The sequence below is a fragment of the Vipera berus genome (genome assembly GCF_964194415.1).
Source record: "Vipera berus genome assembly, chromosome: 13".
NCBI lineage: Eukaryota > Metazoa > Chordata > Lepidosauria > Squamata > Viperidae > Vipera > Vipera berus.
In genome coordinates, this window is record NC_138216.1 from 5,725,108 (window position 1) to 5,740,860 (window position 15,753).

Below are 15,753 nucleotides of genomic sequence, written 5' to 3' on the forward strand. Positions count from 1 at the left end.
TCTATCTATCTATCTATCTATCATTAATCTCTCTCTCTCTCTTGCACAAAGTGTCCTTTTGAGTTCATTTCTGGCGTTTGTATCAAAGAATGTCTGTCCCACATCAGATCTGGGCTGCAGAACTCGGGACGGCCACTAGTTGGAGCCACAGCAGCTGAGCATCCCCTCTTGAATTTCTCCGCTCCGGCTCTATGGTCACGCCGCCCTCTACCTTTTCTTATCTCCGCGGTCGTTACCAGCCACCCGCTCCGGTCGCGGTCGGATGACGCCATCAAAGCCCCGCCGTCCGGGTTCTGGCACCTTGCTGCGCCTGCGCCACCCTCCGCCTGCCCATGGCTGCCGTGGAGACGCCGCCGGTTGCGGCGGCCTCTCGTAAGCGACGGCCGCCCAAAGGGCAGTTCGTGCAGGCGGCCAAGCGGGCCCGGCCGGCCGGGCGGCGGCAGCCGCTGGAGGCCGGCATGTGCGGCATCCTCATCACCTGCAACATGAACGAGCGCAAGTGCGTGGCTGAAGCCTACAGCCTGCTGGGCGAGTACGGAGAGCAGCTCTACGGGCCCGAGCAGGTGAGGCCGCGGCCTGGCTGGTTGTCTCTCCCGGGGACGCCTCGAGCGCTCGGGACCACAACTCCCAGGATTCCCGCTCAGCGAAGGGCCCGCTGGGAATGCTGGGAAACGTAGTTCCACGAGGTTTGCAGAGCCCCTGCGCTTCTGCTTGCTTGGGAGATGGTGGGACGGGTGTTTTTCTAGGGCAGGGGTCCTCAGACTTGTCCCTCTTGTGGCTTGTGGACTTCAGCTCCCAGAGTTCCTCAGCCGGCCTGCCTCAAGCGTGGGAAAAGGTAAAAATGTTGTAATGCGGGGAGTCCTCGACTTACGACCACTCATTTTGTGACCGTTCGGACTTAACAATGGCACTGAGTGACTTATCAGTGGTTTTCACACTTGTAACTATTTCAGCATCCCCAGGGTCATATAGGGAACGGTTGCTGGAATTGGGTATGTCTAGTTTAACGAAGAGAAGGGTGAGGGGGGGACAGGATAGCAGTCTTCCAGTATCTCAGGGGCTGCCAAAAAGAAGAGGGAGTCAAGCTATTCTCCAAAGTGCCCGAAGGCATCACAAGAAGCAACGGATGGAAACTAGTCAAGGAGAGAAGCAACCTAGAACTAAGGAGAAACTTCCTGACAGTTAGTACAATCAACCAGCGGAACAACCTGCCTCCAGAAGTGGTGAATGCTCCAACACTGGAGGTTTTTAAGAAGAGACTGGACAGCCATTTGTCTGAAATGGTATAAGGTTTCCTGCCTGAGCAGGGGGTTGGACTAGATGACCTCCAAGGTCCCTTCCAACTTCTTCTTCTTCTTCTTCTTCTTCTTCTTCTTCTTCTTCTTCTTCTTATTATTATTATTATTATTATTATTATTATTATTATTATTATTATTATTATTATGAAGTGACAGGATAGATAGGTAGGTAGGTAGATAATGGATGATGAATGATGAATGGATAGATAATGGATGATGAATGGATAAAGAAATGACTAGATAGATAGACAGGCAGACAGACAGATAGATGTGTGGTATAGGTTCTCCTGCTTGAGCTGGAGGGCTGGACTAGAAGACCTCCAAGGTCCTTTTCAGCTCTATTCTGTTCTACTTATATATTTATATTGATGAAGGTTGCACTTTCCTTGGGTCACGTGACCCTCCTTTGTAACCTTTCCAGCCGGCTTTCGACAAACAAAGTCAACGGGGAAAGCCAGATTTGCTTAATGACGGATTCATTCGCTCAACAGTTGCAGCGATTCCCTTAACTGTGGTTGTACAATGGGACGAAGCTCACTTAACTGTCTGGCTTAGCTATGGAAAGTTGGGCCTCCCTTGCAGCCGTAAGTCAAGGGCTACCTCTGTGTACCTTTGCCTGTGCTAAGTTTGCAGAGCGAGAGGAGGACAGGCACTCTGAGAATGAGGAGGAGGAGGAGGAGGAAGAAGAGGAGGAAGACGATGCCGAAGCGGCTTTGAAAAAAGAAGTGGATCAGATTCGTACCTCCACGGAACAGAAGCAGCGTCGGTTCCAGTCAGTGGAGAGCGGGGCTAACAACGTGGTTTTTATTCGAACGCTGGGTGTTGGTACGTGGGCAAAGAGTTGGTCAGTCAAACGACGGTGATTTGTTTTATTGCTAATTTTATTTACACATCGCCCTCCCTAGAAGAGCCCAAATGACTTAGAAAAGAATAAAAAAAATAACCCAAACATCTAAAGCAAGGGTGTCCGTCCTTGGCCATTTTAAAACCTGTGTAGTTCAAATCCTAGAATTCCTAGCCAGCAAAAAAAAACCAAACCACCCTGTAGTGAGTCGGCTCGACAAATACAGCATTTAAGGACTGCAGATTTCGCTCAATGCCCATGAGGTTTGGCGTAAGAACTATCGCAAGAAAAGATTGCAAAATCAGGTCCATTCACACGATGCCCTGCTTTATGACCACCCTGACTTAACGACCATAATGGCATGCTCCATTATGGTCATAAATTGAGGGCTACTTGAAGGGTGATTTCCCCCCCCCCCCCACGTCAAAGGACTGTGCTTCTCACACTTGAAACAACCTCCCTTTGAATCCTCCCCTTCGTGTCTCCTTGCAGAACCGGAGAAGTTGGTCCACTACATACTAAAGGACATGCATGCCACCAAAAAGAAGAAGACCAGGGTCATCTTGCGCATGCTGCCTGTGTCGGGGACCTGCAGAGCCTTTCTCGAAGACATGAAGCGGTATTCAGAGACCTTTTTCGAACCCTGGTTCAAAAGCCCCCAGAAGGGCACTTTCCAGATCGTTTACAAGGCGCGAAATAACAGCCACCTCAGCAGGGAAGAAGTCATAAAAGAGTTGGCAGGTAAACGAAAGGGCAAACTGATCTACTTTTAAGAGTAGATCTCCGAGCAAGGCAGATCTGCAGCGGTTTAAGAATTAGGATGAAAGGCTTTACGTCCCTGGTGGGTGTTTCGGAATCTTAACAAGGGGTTCGACCAGGGCACCCTAAAAGTTGCATCTAGATCCTCACTTCCAGAAGTGAGCATATCGGCACTTCTGTTTCTGTTTGATTTTTCAGGGGGGGTGAGTGGATTTTCAAAAAAGGCAAAATGGTTTCCTTGAGCCTTGCAGAGACTTGAAACGCGCTCACTTCATCCCTTTAGATTAGGGGTCTTCAAACTTGGCCCTTTTATGACTTGTGGACTTCAACGCCCAGAATTCCTCAGCCAGTGTACCTGGCTGAGGAATTCTGGGTGTTGAAGTCCACAAGTCATAAAAGAACCTAGTTTGAAGACCCCCGCTTTAGATGACCGGTTTTTCACGATGCACGGACATCAGAAATTTTATTCCCCCATCGCTTGGGTAGCCTTTGAGATGTTTTACGGAGCATGGCTCAGAAACTCGGTGGGAATTGCCTGGTTATATTCTAAAATTTCTGACCCTCGGCCATGCTTTCGGGCGATGGGAATTTCTTGTCTAAAATGCCCGAAGAAGACCGGGTTGTCTCAAGATTTTGTGTGAAAAGAGCACCAGAATACCTAAAACATCAAGCAGATCACCAATCCCAAAAGTTATTTCTAAGAACACACCCAGTGCCATCTCTTCCTCCCCATAAAAAGTTTTTACATTGTTTTCTTTTTTTAAAAAAAGATACTCAACCCTAGAACCAGAGTGTGGTGGGGAAGGAAAGACAAAGATAAGAATTTACACGACATTACAAAAAATGCATAAATCCCAAAGTGCTTTTTCGAAAGGCAACTGGACTTCCTGTGTTTTTTTGTTTGTTTTTCTCTCGAAGACGTTTCGCTTCTCGTCCAAGAAGCTTCTTCAGTTCTGACTGAAGAATTGAAGGAGCTTCTTGGACGAGAAGCGAAACGTCTTCAAGGAAAAACAAAAGTCCAGCTGCCTTTTGAGAAAAGCATCCTTGAGGCAGCCCTGATCTGGATGACTGAGAATCTCCTTAAGACGATAAAACAAAACCTCTTTCTTTATCTTTCTTTCTTTCTTTCTTTCTTTCTTTCTTTCTTTCTTTCTTTCTTTCTTTCTTTCTTTCTTTTCTTTTCTTTTCTTTTCTTTTCTTTTCTTTTCTTTTCTTTTCTTTTCTTTTATTAAATTTGTACACCGCCCTTCTCCCGAAGGACTCAGGGCGGTGAACAGGGCATATATAAATAGAGAATACAAAAATTAAAAGGAATTAAATAATCGCCCAGATAAAAACAATAACAGTATAAAAACCCCATTAAAAACCCTAACATCCCCCATCAGGCCAGGCCGGCTTGTTCAAATAAATGGGTCTTTAACCCGCGCTGGAAGGAGCGAAGGTCCGGTGCCGTCCGGAGCTCGACCGGCAGCTGGTTCCATAAAGCCGGAGCGCCCACAGAGAAGGCCCTCCCCCTGGGGGCCACCAGCCGACATTCTCTGACCGGAGGCACCCTGAGGAGGCCCTCTCTGTGGGAGCGTACTGGGCGGAGGGAAGTTGACGCCGGCAGCAGGTGGTCCCTGAGGTACTCCGGACCCATGCCATGTAGGGACTTAAAGACCATTACCAAAACCTTGAATCTCACCCGGAAGACAACTGGTAACCAATGCAGCTCGCGGAGCAAAGGTGTAACATGGGAGTACCGGGAAACTCCCAAGACAACTCTCGCGGCTGCATTCTGTACCAGTTGGAGCCTCCGAGTGGTCTTCAAGGGAAGCCCCATGTAAAGAGCATTGCAGTAGTCCAGACGAGAGGTCACGAGCGCATGAGTGACCGTACACAGGGCATCCCGGTCCAGATAGGGCCGCAACTAGTTATGAAATTAAATGAAGGCAATAATGCCCGCCTTCTCTCCCCCAATCGCTGCCTTGCAGGCATCGTGGGCCACCTCAACCCAGAGAACAAGGTCGACCTGAGTAACCCCGAATACACCATCGTGGTGGAGATCATCAAGAACATCTGCTGCTTGAGTGTGGTTACGGACTACGTCCTCTTCCGAAAGTACAACCTTCAGGAAGTGGTGAAAATCAAAGCCGAGGGGCAGCCGGAGGCTTCTAAAGCACCCCCGGAGAATGACACCCCCGGAGCAAAACCCCTCGAAGCACAGAGGGGAGACCAAAACGAGCGCCAAGACAAGACGGAGACCGCCGCCAACGACAATCACGAGGACTAGGAGCAGGAAGGAAAGAGCCAAGAAGAAAAAGAAAAAAAATGGATGGGTGTGACTGGTTCGTTAAGCCAGGGTTTGATGTTTGTTTTTGTTTTGCTTTTAACTGTCTTTTTAAAAAGACTCTAGGTGACTTGGCTAAAGCACAGTTTGTTTGTCTCAAGGCTACGCCTAAGGCAGGGGTAGGCAACCTTGGCTCTTTTATGACTCATGGACTTCAACTCCCAGAATTCCTGAGCCAGCATGGCTCAGCTTGGAAACCTCTCTCTTTCCCCTCAGCATGGCTGGCTCAGGAATTCTGGGAGTTGAAGTCCACGAGTCATAAAGCGGCCTAGGCCAGGGGTAGGAAACCTTGGCTCTTTTTTGACTCGTGGACTTCAACTCCCAGAATTCCTGAGCCAGCATGGCTCAGCTTGGAAACCTCTCTCTTTCCCCTCAGCATGGCTGGCTCAGGAATTCTGGGAGTTGAAGTCCACGAGTCATAAAGCGGCCTAGGCCAGGGGTAGGCAACCTTGGCTCTTTTTTGACTGGTGGACTTCAACTCCCAGAATTCCTGAGCCAGCATGCCTCAACTTGGAAACCTCTCCCTTTCCCCTCAGCATGGCTGGCTCAGGAATTCTGGGAGTTGAAGTCCATGAGTCATAAAAGAGCTAAGGTTGCCTACCCCTGGCCTAAGGGAATCTTCCCCACCATTCCTGCCTTGTTTCTAGTAGTTATTCTGGATTGGGGTGGAGGGTGGGGGGTTTCCAACTGAACGATGCAAGCCACGATTTTCACAACCCGTAGATCAGGGTTGTCCAGCCTCAGCAACTTTTTAAGAATCCCCCAATCGGCTATTCTGGAAGTTGAAGCCCATGGTTTTTAATGCTGCCAAGGGTGGACACCCCTGCCTTAGGGTGTCATGTTACCTACAAAACAGATGATTGTGGCTGGATCAAACTATGGCTAGCTTTTTCCTGACCCAGAGCCTTTTACGAGTCCCACCCTTAGGACTAAAAGCCCCTGTGCTGACCAGCCAAACATGTTTCTGCTTTCTTTTCTTCCAGTTGGAGTGTTGACCCACGACCTGCCTTTTTAAACTTAAAACTGCAAAAATGCAGCCAGGATTCGGAGGTGGGAGGTGGTATGTGGGGGGGGGGTGTGGATCGTTCCTAAACAGTGCCCGAGGTTGGAAGTAGAAGTAGCTGATCCTAGGACGGTTGGGTTATTAATGGAGGTTTTAAAATTGTCCCCTTCTGTTCTGATTATCATGACGAAAAACTCCCAGGTTGTCTTATTCAGAAGTAAGGAGGGCAGCTGGACTTTGATGACTGTTTGCTTGTAGTTTTGCAAGGTGGTTTTTTTAACTCTTCGCCCTCGGCAACTTTGTGTTTCCAAGTCCTATACTTTTCCCAAGTGAGTTATGACAGCTCTTTACTGCCAGATTTTTCAGGTGATCCCTGCCAACATCCTGATGTGAAAAGTCTAGCGGGACTGGAGAAGAGAAGGGATCATCTCCTCTTGAGCTGGCCATCTCCGTGGACGCTGGGGATCTCGCATTCCAACCTCTCTGGCAAAACAGCATCTCTTCGGATGTCGTTCAGTGACGGGGGTCTCTAACCTTAGCGACTTTTAAGCCGTATGGATTTCAGCTCCCAGAATTCCTCAAGCAGCCATGCATGAATTCTGGGAGTTGGAAGTCCACAAGTCTTAAAAGTTGCCAGCTTTGGCCACCCCTGGTCTATGAGAATAGGTAGACTAACGCTCTGGTGCTTTTTTCTGACTTGGGAACATCTTCCGCTTTCTCCTGTAGCTCTTTTAACATCTTTGAGCCTGGAGGAACTTTTGTGGGTTTGCTTGTAGAGAATCTTCTTAACTATCTGAAGCAAATTGTAAAATATTAGCCAAGTGGGGCTTTGGGGGGAAAAATACACCTTCTGTTTAAAAATGTTCTATTTGCAGTTACATTGTTAGAAGGACATGCTAATGCTTCAAATTCCTAATTATTGTGGGGAGGTCAAGGAGAGGAAATGGGGAAATCTGCAGACATGGGTCTTTGCTACCTTTAAAGAAAAAAAAACAGACAAAAATCCAGCTTTTCTCTGGTAGTTGTTCCTTGTCTGAAAATAAACGTTCACGGCATTACATCGTTGCAGGAGCATAATATTTTCCAGTTTGTATGTGGTCTTACTTTTTTGTACGTTGTTTTCTATTAAATTGACCTTCTTTTGGTTCGGAGCAGATTGGCTAACACATGTTCTGTGCTTCTGTTTTGTTTTTTTTTAAATCGCCCTTCTCTTTGTAAAAATCGAGATTCATTGTGTGAAAATAAATGATCAGTGGGGAGCAATTCTGCCTTTTAAAATCAGCATGCTTCACTATTGCAATCTGTGTCAACTGGAAAAATATTATCTCTGTGCCTGTCTATTCATTCTCTCTCTCCCTCTCTCTAATTGTTTCTCATCTCATCTATTTATCATCCATCTATTTATCTAACACACACAGAGAGAGAGAGAGAGAGAGAGAGAGAGAGAGAGAGTAGGGATAGGAGAATCGAGCTGGCTGGGGAATATTGGGAGTTTTAAGTCCATACATCCTAGCTACCAAATGTGACAAACGCTAGAGCAGGGGTCCTCAAACTTGGCCACTTTAAGACTTGTGGACTTCAGCTCCCAGAATTGAAGTTGCTGGCTAGGGAATTCTGGGACTTGAAGTCCACAAGTCTTAAAAGTGGCTAAGATTGAGGACCCCTGCGCTAAAGTGTGCAAAACACCTCAAGTTTGCAGAGCTGCTGTGGTGACCAAATTGGATAGCTTTGATTGGGGATGCTTGTGACCTCAGCACAGATTGAGAGTCCAATTTGCAATTAAGTGTTTTGAATATAGAACGTGTACGCACCATTTGCAAGCTAATATTAATTAAGAGCGTAATTAACTAATCAGTCTTCCAATATCTCAGGGGCTGCCCACAAAGAAGAGGGAGTCAAGCTGTTCTCCAAAGCCCCTGAAGGCAGGAGAAGAAGCAACGGATGGAAACTAACCAAAGAGAGAAGCAACCTAGAACTAAGGAGAAACTTCCTGACAGTGAGGACAATTAACCAGTGGAACAACCTGCCTCCAGAAGTTGTGGATGCTTCAACATTGGAGGTTTTTAAGAAGAGACTGGACAGTCATGTGTCTGACATGGTATAGGGTTTCCTGCCTGAGCAGGGGGTCGGACTAGATGACCTCCAAGGTCCCTTCCAACTTTTTTATTTTTATTATTTTTTTAATTATTTTTTATTTTTATTTTTATTTATTTATTTTGAGTAATGGGGGAACACTACGCAGAAGTTACACACTTTGCCAGACCCAGGTAGCTGCTCGGCTTTCGGCTTTTCAAATGCAACCTCGACAACACAAGTCTGCCGGCTGATCTTTCTGCAAATGGTGATGGGATGGCCAGACTGACGTGGAGCTAAATCTGACCCCATTCCCTTTTTCGCAGTTCGTTCCTTCTGATTTTGCCACTGATCGTCTTGGGCAGCTCCTGTACGAATTCCACCTTGTGAAATTTAAAATAGACAAGAAAAGAACCATCGCTACTTTCTTCCTAAGGCCAGAGAGATTGAAGTAGTTCCCGACTTGCAGCCAAAGCTACAAACACCAAAATGGTCTTTCGTGAAAAGAAGGACTAGAGGGGACACGATAGCAGCGTTCCAATATTTGAGGGGCTGCCACAAAGAAGAGGGGGTCAAGCTATTCTCCAAAGCACCTGAAGGCAGGACAAGAAGCAACGGATGGAAACTAACCAAGGAGAGAAGCAATCCAGAACTAAGGAGGAATTTCCTGACAGAACAATTAATTGTTGGAACTGCTTGCTACCAGAAGTTGTGGCTGCTTCATCACGGGGTTTTTTAAAAAGAAATTGGACAGGAGATGATAAGGGTATCCCTGCTGCAGGATTAATTCTGTGCAGGTGACAAGTAATCTCTCCAAAAGGAGTGGTCATGGGGGGGAAGGACATTTCACACACCTCCTGCTTGCCTCCCAGAGGTTGTGGGTGCTCCAACACTGGAGATTTTTAGGAAGAGATTGGACAACCACTTGTCTTGAAATGGGGTCTCCTGTTTGAGCAGGGGGTTGGACTAGAAGACCTCCAGGGTCCCTTCCAACTCTTGTTATTCTGTTATCTCCCTCCAGAGCAGGCTTCTGTATGATTCAGGATCGCCCTGCAATAACACTCACCTTTCTTGGGTACTTGTATGGAGCTGTCACTTTCTTGACGTGGTCCTGCAGCTCACAGGTCAGTTTCTCTGGGTTGTGTGAGGCGAAGTCGGGGGTCAAAACCACAAAGGCTTTTACCACCTGGAAAACAAAACTGCCTGTAACAGCTACTCTTCAAGAGACTAAAAGCAGACAAGTTTTTTATGAAAGCAAAAAGCGGGTGGAAACTTGGGTTTGCACCGATCTTCAAGCAAACACCAGGCATTGTGCAAGGCCAGGCTCTAAGTAGGCACCTATTACAATTCAGCCAATAGAAATACTTTCCTCCTGGGGAGGGAAGCCATGGCAAATTTAGACAGCACACTAAAAAGCAGAGACATCACCCTGTCAACAAAAGTGCGTGTAGTCAAGGCTATGGTCTTCCCAGTTGCAATGTATGGCTGTGAAAGTTGGACCGTAAGAAAGGCTGAGCGCCAAAGGCCTTTGAACTACAGTGCTGGAGAAGACTCCGAGTCCCTTGGACTGCAAGGCGATCAAATCGGTCAGTCCTAGAGGAGATCAACCCTGACTGCTCTTTAGAAGGCCAGATCCTGAAGCTAAAACTCAAATACTTTGGCCACCTAATGAGAAGGAAGAACTCACTGGAGAAGAGCCTAATGCTGGGAAAGGTTGAGGGCAAGAGAAGAAGGGGACGACAGAGAATGAGGTGGCTGGATGGAGTCACTGAAGCAGGAGGCCTGAGCTTAAAGGGTCTCCAGAAGATGGTAGAGGACAGGAAGGCCTGGAGGAACATTGTCCATAGGGTCGCGATGCGTCGGACACGACTTCACAGCTAACAACAACAACATATCCAACTATTTATAGTAGCACCTAAGCAGGCAGAACAGAATAAAAGGGTCCTTGGAGGTCTTGTAGTCCAGCCCCCTGCTCTGGCAGGGAACCCTATACACCATTTCAGACGAGCGGTTATCCATTCTCTTCTTAAAAACCTCCAAGGTTGGAACACCCACAATTCATTTGCAGATTTATACAAAAGCTTCCTTACCTCCCCTCGGACTATATCCGGACTGCTGACAACGGCTGATTCAACCACTGCTGGATGTTCCATCAATGCACTTTCTACTTCAAAAGGGCCAATGCGGTATCTGGGGAAGAGGGAACCAAATTATTCTCTAAACGGCACGTATGACTTTGAATGTAGGAGTGGCATTTGTCAGATGGGACCCAGAACAAAATCAAAATTTGTACATTTAAATACAATCACAATGTGCCTGGTTTGGGCTGCTCCTTAGCTGGTCTTGCCTTAGTTCAAAAAGCTGAGCAGGATTGGATTGGGTTAGATGGAAAAAGAGTTCCCCAAACCAGGATTGGAAATGTAAAAAAAAAAAGAACAAGGAACGAAAGAATATTAGAAATAAGCAATCAAAAGATCGGAGGCTGTTAGTTGATCGTCTTAGAAACTCAGTCTAGGTGGCAACAAGGAACTGAGAAGAAATATTTCACATCTTCAAAGAGACTCCACTTTAATATTGCCTTTAATATTTTAATAATCAGGTTAATGAAATCATGAATAAATCAGGGTTAGCAGTTCCCCTCTCCTTTCCCAGATTCCTTATTTGCCCCTAATTCTACGGGATCTCTGGCTAAATCTGGCTTCCTTGATCTTTACCAGCTACGTGGGGTTTAGCAGAAGTCATGAAGGAGCAGGAGTTGGCCAACGTTTACATCTAAAGGAAATCAATGATCAACAGGGTCCTTCAAGACCAAATTAGACTAGACCCAGATGATGCTAAGGATGACTTTGTGATGCTTTCCCGCCTTTGCAAGTTTTGTTGAAGATACGTTCAAGATGGACCTACCCAGAGGAGAGGATGACATCATCGGATCTTCCAATGAACCAGAAGTAGCCATCTTCGTCCCTCCAGCCTCGGTCCCCAGTGATGTAGAAATTTCCCCGGACAACTGCTGAGTTTTTTTCTGGGCAGTCCTGGATATTAACAAAATGACATTCATGTATTAATTCAAAACACGGGAACAAGAGGATTGTGGTTTAAAAAGATGCCCCGTTGGGAAAGAAGCAAAGTCTTCCTTCTCCGTGGTCATGTGGCCAGCATGACTAGACGCCAAAGGCGCACAGAACGCTGTTACCTTCCCACCGTAGTGGTCCCTATTTTTCTACTTGTATTTTTTATGTGCTTTCGAACTGCTAGGTTGGCAGAAGCTGGGATGAGTAACAGGCGCTCACTCTGCTAGGCGGCACTCGGGATTCGACCCGCCAAACTGCCAACCTTCTGATTGACAAGCTCAGCGTCCTAACACTGAGCCATCACGTCCCTTAACATCTCTGTTACTTCCATGCTAATTGAGTGAAGGAGGTCAAGATTTGGGTTGCGTTTAGATTGACGCCTCAGGCTACAATCTTCTTAGTTCCTTGCTTATCACGTAGCGAGAGAAGAAGCTAAAGGGGCGTTTGGGTTTCATCCTGATGGCGATGTTTCCTTCTTGTCCAAGCGGCAAAATCTCGCCTTCTTCATCTACAATCTAGAAAAAAAAAAGGGAAGGAAGAAGAAGGAAGAGTTGGGGTTAAGGAGAAGCAAAGGAGCCAAATTCCTGCTGACTTTCTGGGGGCTGTTCATATCGTTCTCTTGGCAAGAACAAGGAAGCGGGCTTCCGACCTTAATTTCAAATATTTTTCATTTCTTTTCTTTCCCCCCCCCCCCATTTATCTCAGATCGGCCTCCGATCCTGGGATCTCTTGGGTTCTCAGATCCAAGTCCTATCCAGGCCTGATCCTACTTATGGCTGTTTGCCTTCTATTAGTTGAAGTTGGGGGGAAGCTAAAAAATAAAAGCAACCCCCCTCCCCCCAAACAAATACATGTTTCCCTCCCCTGCTAAACAGACCTTCCAAACTTGATCCCACCTGGTCCTACCTGAACGTCGTAAGGTGGGAGTGCAGTCCCCATGGAGCCTGGTTTAACTGGTCTCCCTTTTTCGTTGGCCGTTATCATCCCCTGCAACAAACGATTTTGGATATTCCTGGAATTGCAGTTCTTTTTAAACATTTGGTTTAAAGAGCTACGTATACCAAGGTTAGGCCACCTTGGCTCTTTGATGACTCGTGTGGACTTCAACTCCCAGAATTCCTGAGCCAGCATGGGGAACTATGGCCCCTTCATGACTTGCGGACTTCAACTCCCAGAATTCCTGAGCCAGCATGGGGGAACTATGGCCCCTTCATGACTCGTGGACTTCAACTCCCAGAATTCCTGAGCCAGCTTGGCTCAGCTTGGAAACCTCACCCTTTCCCCTCAGCGTGGCTGGCTCAGGAATTCTGGGAGTTGAAGTCCGTGAGTCATAAAAGAGCCGAGGTTGCCTACCCCTGGTTTAGACAATGCCTCTTGCACTGTGAATTAATAAGACGGACTGCGTATAGACTCAGCCATGAAAAATAATATCGATAAAACCTCAGCCCTAAATTTAAGCCCCTTTAGCCACTTAACAATCCTGGTTAAGAGAAAGGAGCTTTTATAATCAGGCACATACGACTTCAGTTTGTCCATAGCCTTCGTAGATTTGCAACCCGGTCTGTTTCTTCCATTGTGACACCACTTCTGGGTTCATTGGTTCCCCTCCAGTCAAACAGTGAGACAGTTTCTTGAATTTGTAACTTTATGCAGAGGAAAAGAAGAAACAGATTGGTTCCTATAGAACATGGGATATCTTTTATCAATGGCTAGAAAAATGAGGCAGAGAGAAAGGAAGTTAATATGTATTAGTAAGTTACATGTTGGAACCCAGACAATATGTTAGCAGCAAACTCCTTGAAGGTTTTACACATACTTTTGGCTTCTCAGTTAATCAACCAACCAACCAATCAATCAATCATAAAGGGTAAAGGTAAAGGTTCCCCCCACACATGCGTGTTAGTCGTTTCCAACTCTAGGGGCCAGTGCTCATCTCCGTTTCAAAGCCGAAGAGCCAGCGCTTGTCCGAGGACGTCTTCATGGTCATGTGGCCGGCATGACTAGACGACAAAGGCACACAGAACGCTGTTACCTTCCCACCGTAGTGGTCCCTATTTTTCTACTTACATTTTTTACGTGCTTTCGAACTGCTAGGTTGGCAGAAGCTGGGATGAGTAACAGGCGCTCACTCTGCTACGCGGCACTCGGGATTCGACCCGCCAAATTGTCGACCTTCTGATCGACAAGCTCAGCGTCCTAACCCACTGAGCCACCGCGTCCCTAATCAATCATACAGATGGTTAACTGATAACCAGGTACCTGCTAAGATCCTCCTGCACCAGCATGCGGTAAGCTGTTGGAGCAGTGCACATCGTTGTCACTGGGTACTTGGAAAGTGTCTAGAGAGAGGAAAAAAGGAAGGAGGAAGAAACAAAAATAAAAGGATGGAGTTGCATCTTCCTTCATTCTTTAAACGTCTTCCTGGGTTAAAGGTTGGCAAAGCTATTACTTTCTAGATTTTGCTGATCTAGAGTAGCCCATGGCGAGATAGGCGGCAAGTAAATGTAATCATGATGATAAGCCACAAATCCAACGGTGCAAAATTGGCATGGTTAAAAGCAAGAAATAATGGCAGTTGGGAAGTCAAGAAGAAATGATAAATACGTAGCAGGGATAATGGTGAAGGATCTCAGAGCCAGCAGGATACTAGGTGTCCTATCTAGTCTGGCACATTTAAAAAAAAACCTCTTGGTATTCTGGTTCACTTTAGGTTCATAAAACGTAGAAACATAGAAAAGTTGCGTTCTTTCATTTAGTGAGCTTGTAAAATGTAATAAAATTAAAGTAATGGTGCAAAGAGTTGACCGCTCACCCAGAAAGCAATGTAAAATAGTATTATTAAGTGAACAAGGCTACAGTTAGAAAAAAATATAGAAGAAAAACTGGAGGAAACTTAACCGAAGGTGGCATTTCTACTGTACATTTTCCCCAAAGGGTTTCCACAATTTTGGCCACTACTGTACATTCCCCCAAAGGTTGGATGTATCATTCTTACGTTTAGAACCTCCTTTGGGTCAAACTGTGGCATGCTGTGTATGAAGACACTGGTCCCTCGTAGCCAAGGGGCAAAGACATTTCCTATAGCTGCCTTCACCCAACCAGTATCAGACATGTTCCACATGACATCTGAAGGTTTGAAGTCCAGCCAATACCTGTGAGATACAGACATTCAGGGTGGGATTCTGGATTCCCTTCCAACAAACTAGTTCTCACCCCATTTTAGGTGGCCTTAAATTTTCTGTAGGTCCTCAGTTTTTCATTGGCAACTGTCATCTGGGGCCATCACTTCTCCGGAGGCCTTTCAGGAAACCCCAACAGGTAGGAAGAGATCAAATTCTGGCTGGTTGGGGTCAAGTTCAAGACATACAAGAAGGATACCTTCCCAATACAGCCAAGCCCAAAGCTAAGCTGGTTTGAGAGTGTTCAGCCATCTTTGGAGATCCTGTGGTTCCACTTGTGAAGAATATAGTCATTGGTTCCTCACTCCGGGTTTGAACACAATTGTGGCTGGAAGGAGCTGCCCTGAAAGAGACCCAAGGGAGGACTTCAGCAACGAACGGAAAGAGGAGTCATTTCTTTCACTTAAAAAAAGAAAAAAGAAAAATTGACCAACGAGGTTAACTGGTTAACTGATGTCACCACTCCTAGAGGGATGTTTTATCTTCAGTGTTGTCTATCTCAAGGCTCCCTGTTGTGTTCCTCGCCTGAATAAAGTAATTGTGTGCCACAAATTCACAGCAGAGTCTAATATGTGTTGACTTGAAAGAAAGCCTCAATGTGTGTGTTGAGAATTATTCCCAGATAGGTGTTTCATTTGCAGACTTAAGTCTCTCTCTGGCCCATAATGATGGTGGAACATGGCGCTTACAAATGCAGGGGATCCGTGTCATTTGTTTTAAGCACCTGCTTATTTTATTTTCACAATGTTTAAAACGCACCACCACTGCGTCTTTGATAGCTCTCTCTCTCTCTCTCTCTCACTCTCTCTCTCTCTCTCTCTCTCTCTCTCTCTCTCTCTCTCTCTCTCTCTCTCTCTCTCTCTCTCTCCTCTCTCTCTCTCTCCTCTCTCTCCTCTGTCTCTTTCCTCTCTCTCTCTCTCTCTCTCTCTCTCTCTCTCTCTCTCTCTCTCTCTCTCTCTCTCTCTTTCCTCTCTCCTCTCTCTCCTCTGTCTCTTTCCTCTCTCCTCTTTCTCTTTCTCTCTCTCTCTCTCTCTCTCTCTCTCTCTCTCTCTCTCTCTCTCTCTCTCTCTCTCTCTCTCTCTCCCTGGGAAATAGATTTTGCTACCTTTAAAATTGCCACCTTTAACATTTCATTCGCAATTTGCATTTCTATCGCTGGCTGTTCCACGGAGAAGCTGAACTCAAAGGTGGCTCCAG

The 15,753-nt window shown here is 46.4% G+C and overlaps 2 protein-coding genes across 4 annotated transcripts in view; one reads left to right on the plus strand and one right to left on the minus strand.

Annotated features, from left to right (window-relative positions):
* The first annotated feature begins 299 nt into the window (after nucleotides 1-299).
* On the plus strand, nucleotides 300-12,038 carry THUMPD1 (THUMP domain 1 NAT10 acetyltransferase adaptor). 3 transcript variants are annotated; one of them, XR_014027813.1, is made up of 5 exons: nucleotides 300-563; nucleotides 1,925-2,123; nucleotides 2,635-2,883; nucleotides 4,875-5,228; nucleotides 8,105-12,038. XR_014027813.1 is itself a non-coding variant. In XM_081338393.1 (4 exons), the coding sequence occupies exons 1-4, from the start codon at nucleotides 333-335 to the stop codon at nucleotides 5,171-5,173; spliced, it is 978 nt and encodes a 325-aa protein (XP_081194519.1). In that variant the 5' UTR covers nucleotides 300-332; the 3' UTR covers nucleotides 5,174-7,515. The 3 variants fall into 3 exon arrangements, 1 of the variants encoding a protein (XP_081194519.1); XR_014027814.1 differs by lacking the exon at nucleotides 8,105-12,038 and adding an exon at nucleotides 6,214-7,515; XM_081338393.1 differs by lacking the exon at nucleotides 8,105-12,038 and having other exon boundaries at nucleotides 4,875-7,515.
* The window catches only part of LOC308673914 (acyl-coenzyme A synthetase ACSM3, mitochondrial-like), a gene marked incomplete at both ends in the record, with an annotated part of 33,710 nt that continues 26,559 nt past the window's right edge, over nucleotides 8,603-15,753 (minus strand). The window contains one exon of the mRNA XM_081337963.1: nucleotides 8,603-8,689. Coding sequence (XP_081194089.1) covers nucleotides 8,603-8,689 — 87 coding nt within the window. The remainder of the gene's footprint in view (nucleotides 8,690-15,753) is intronic.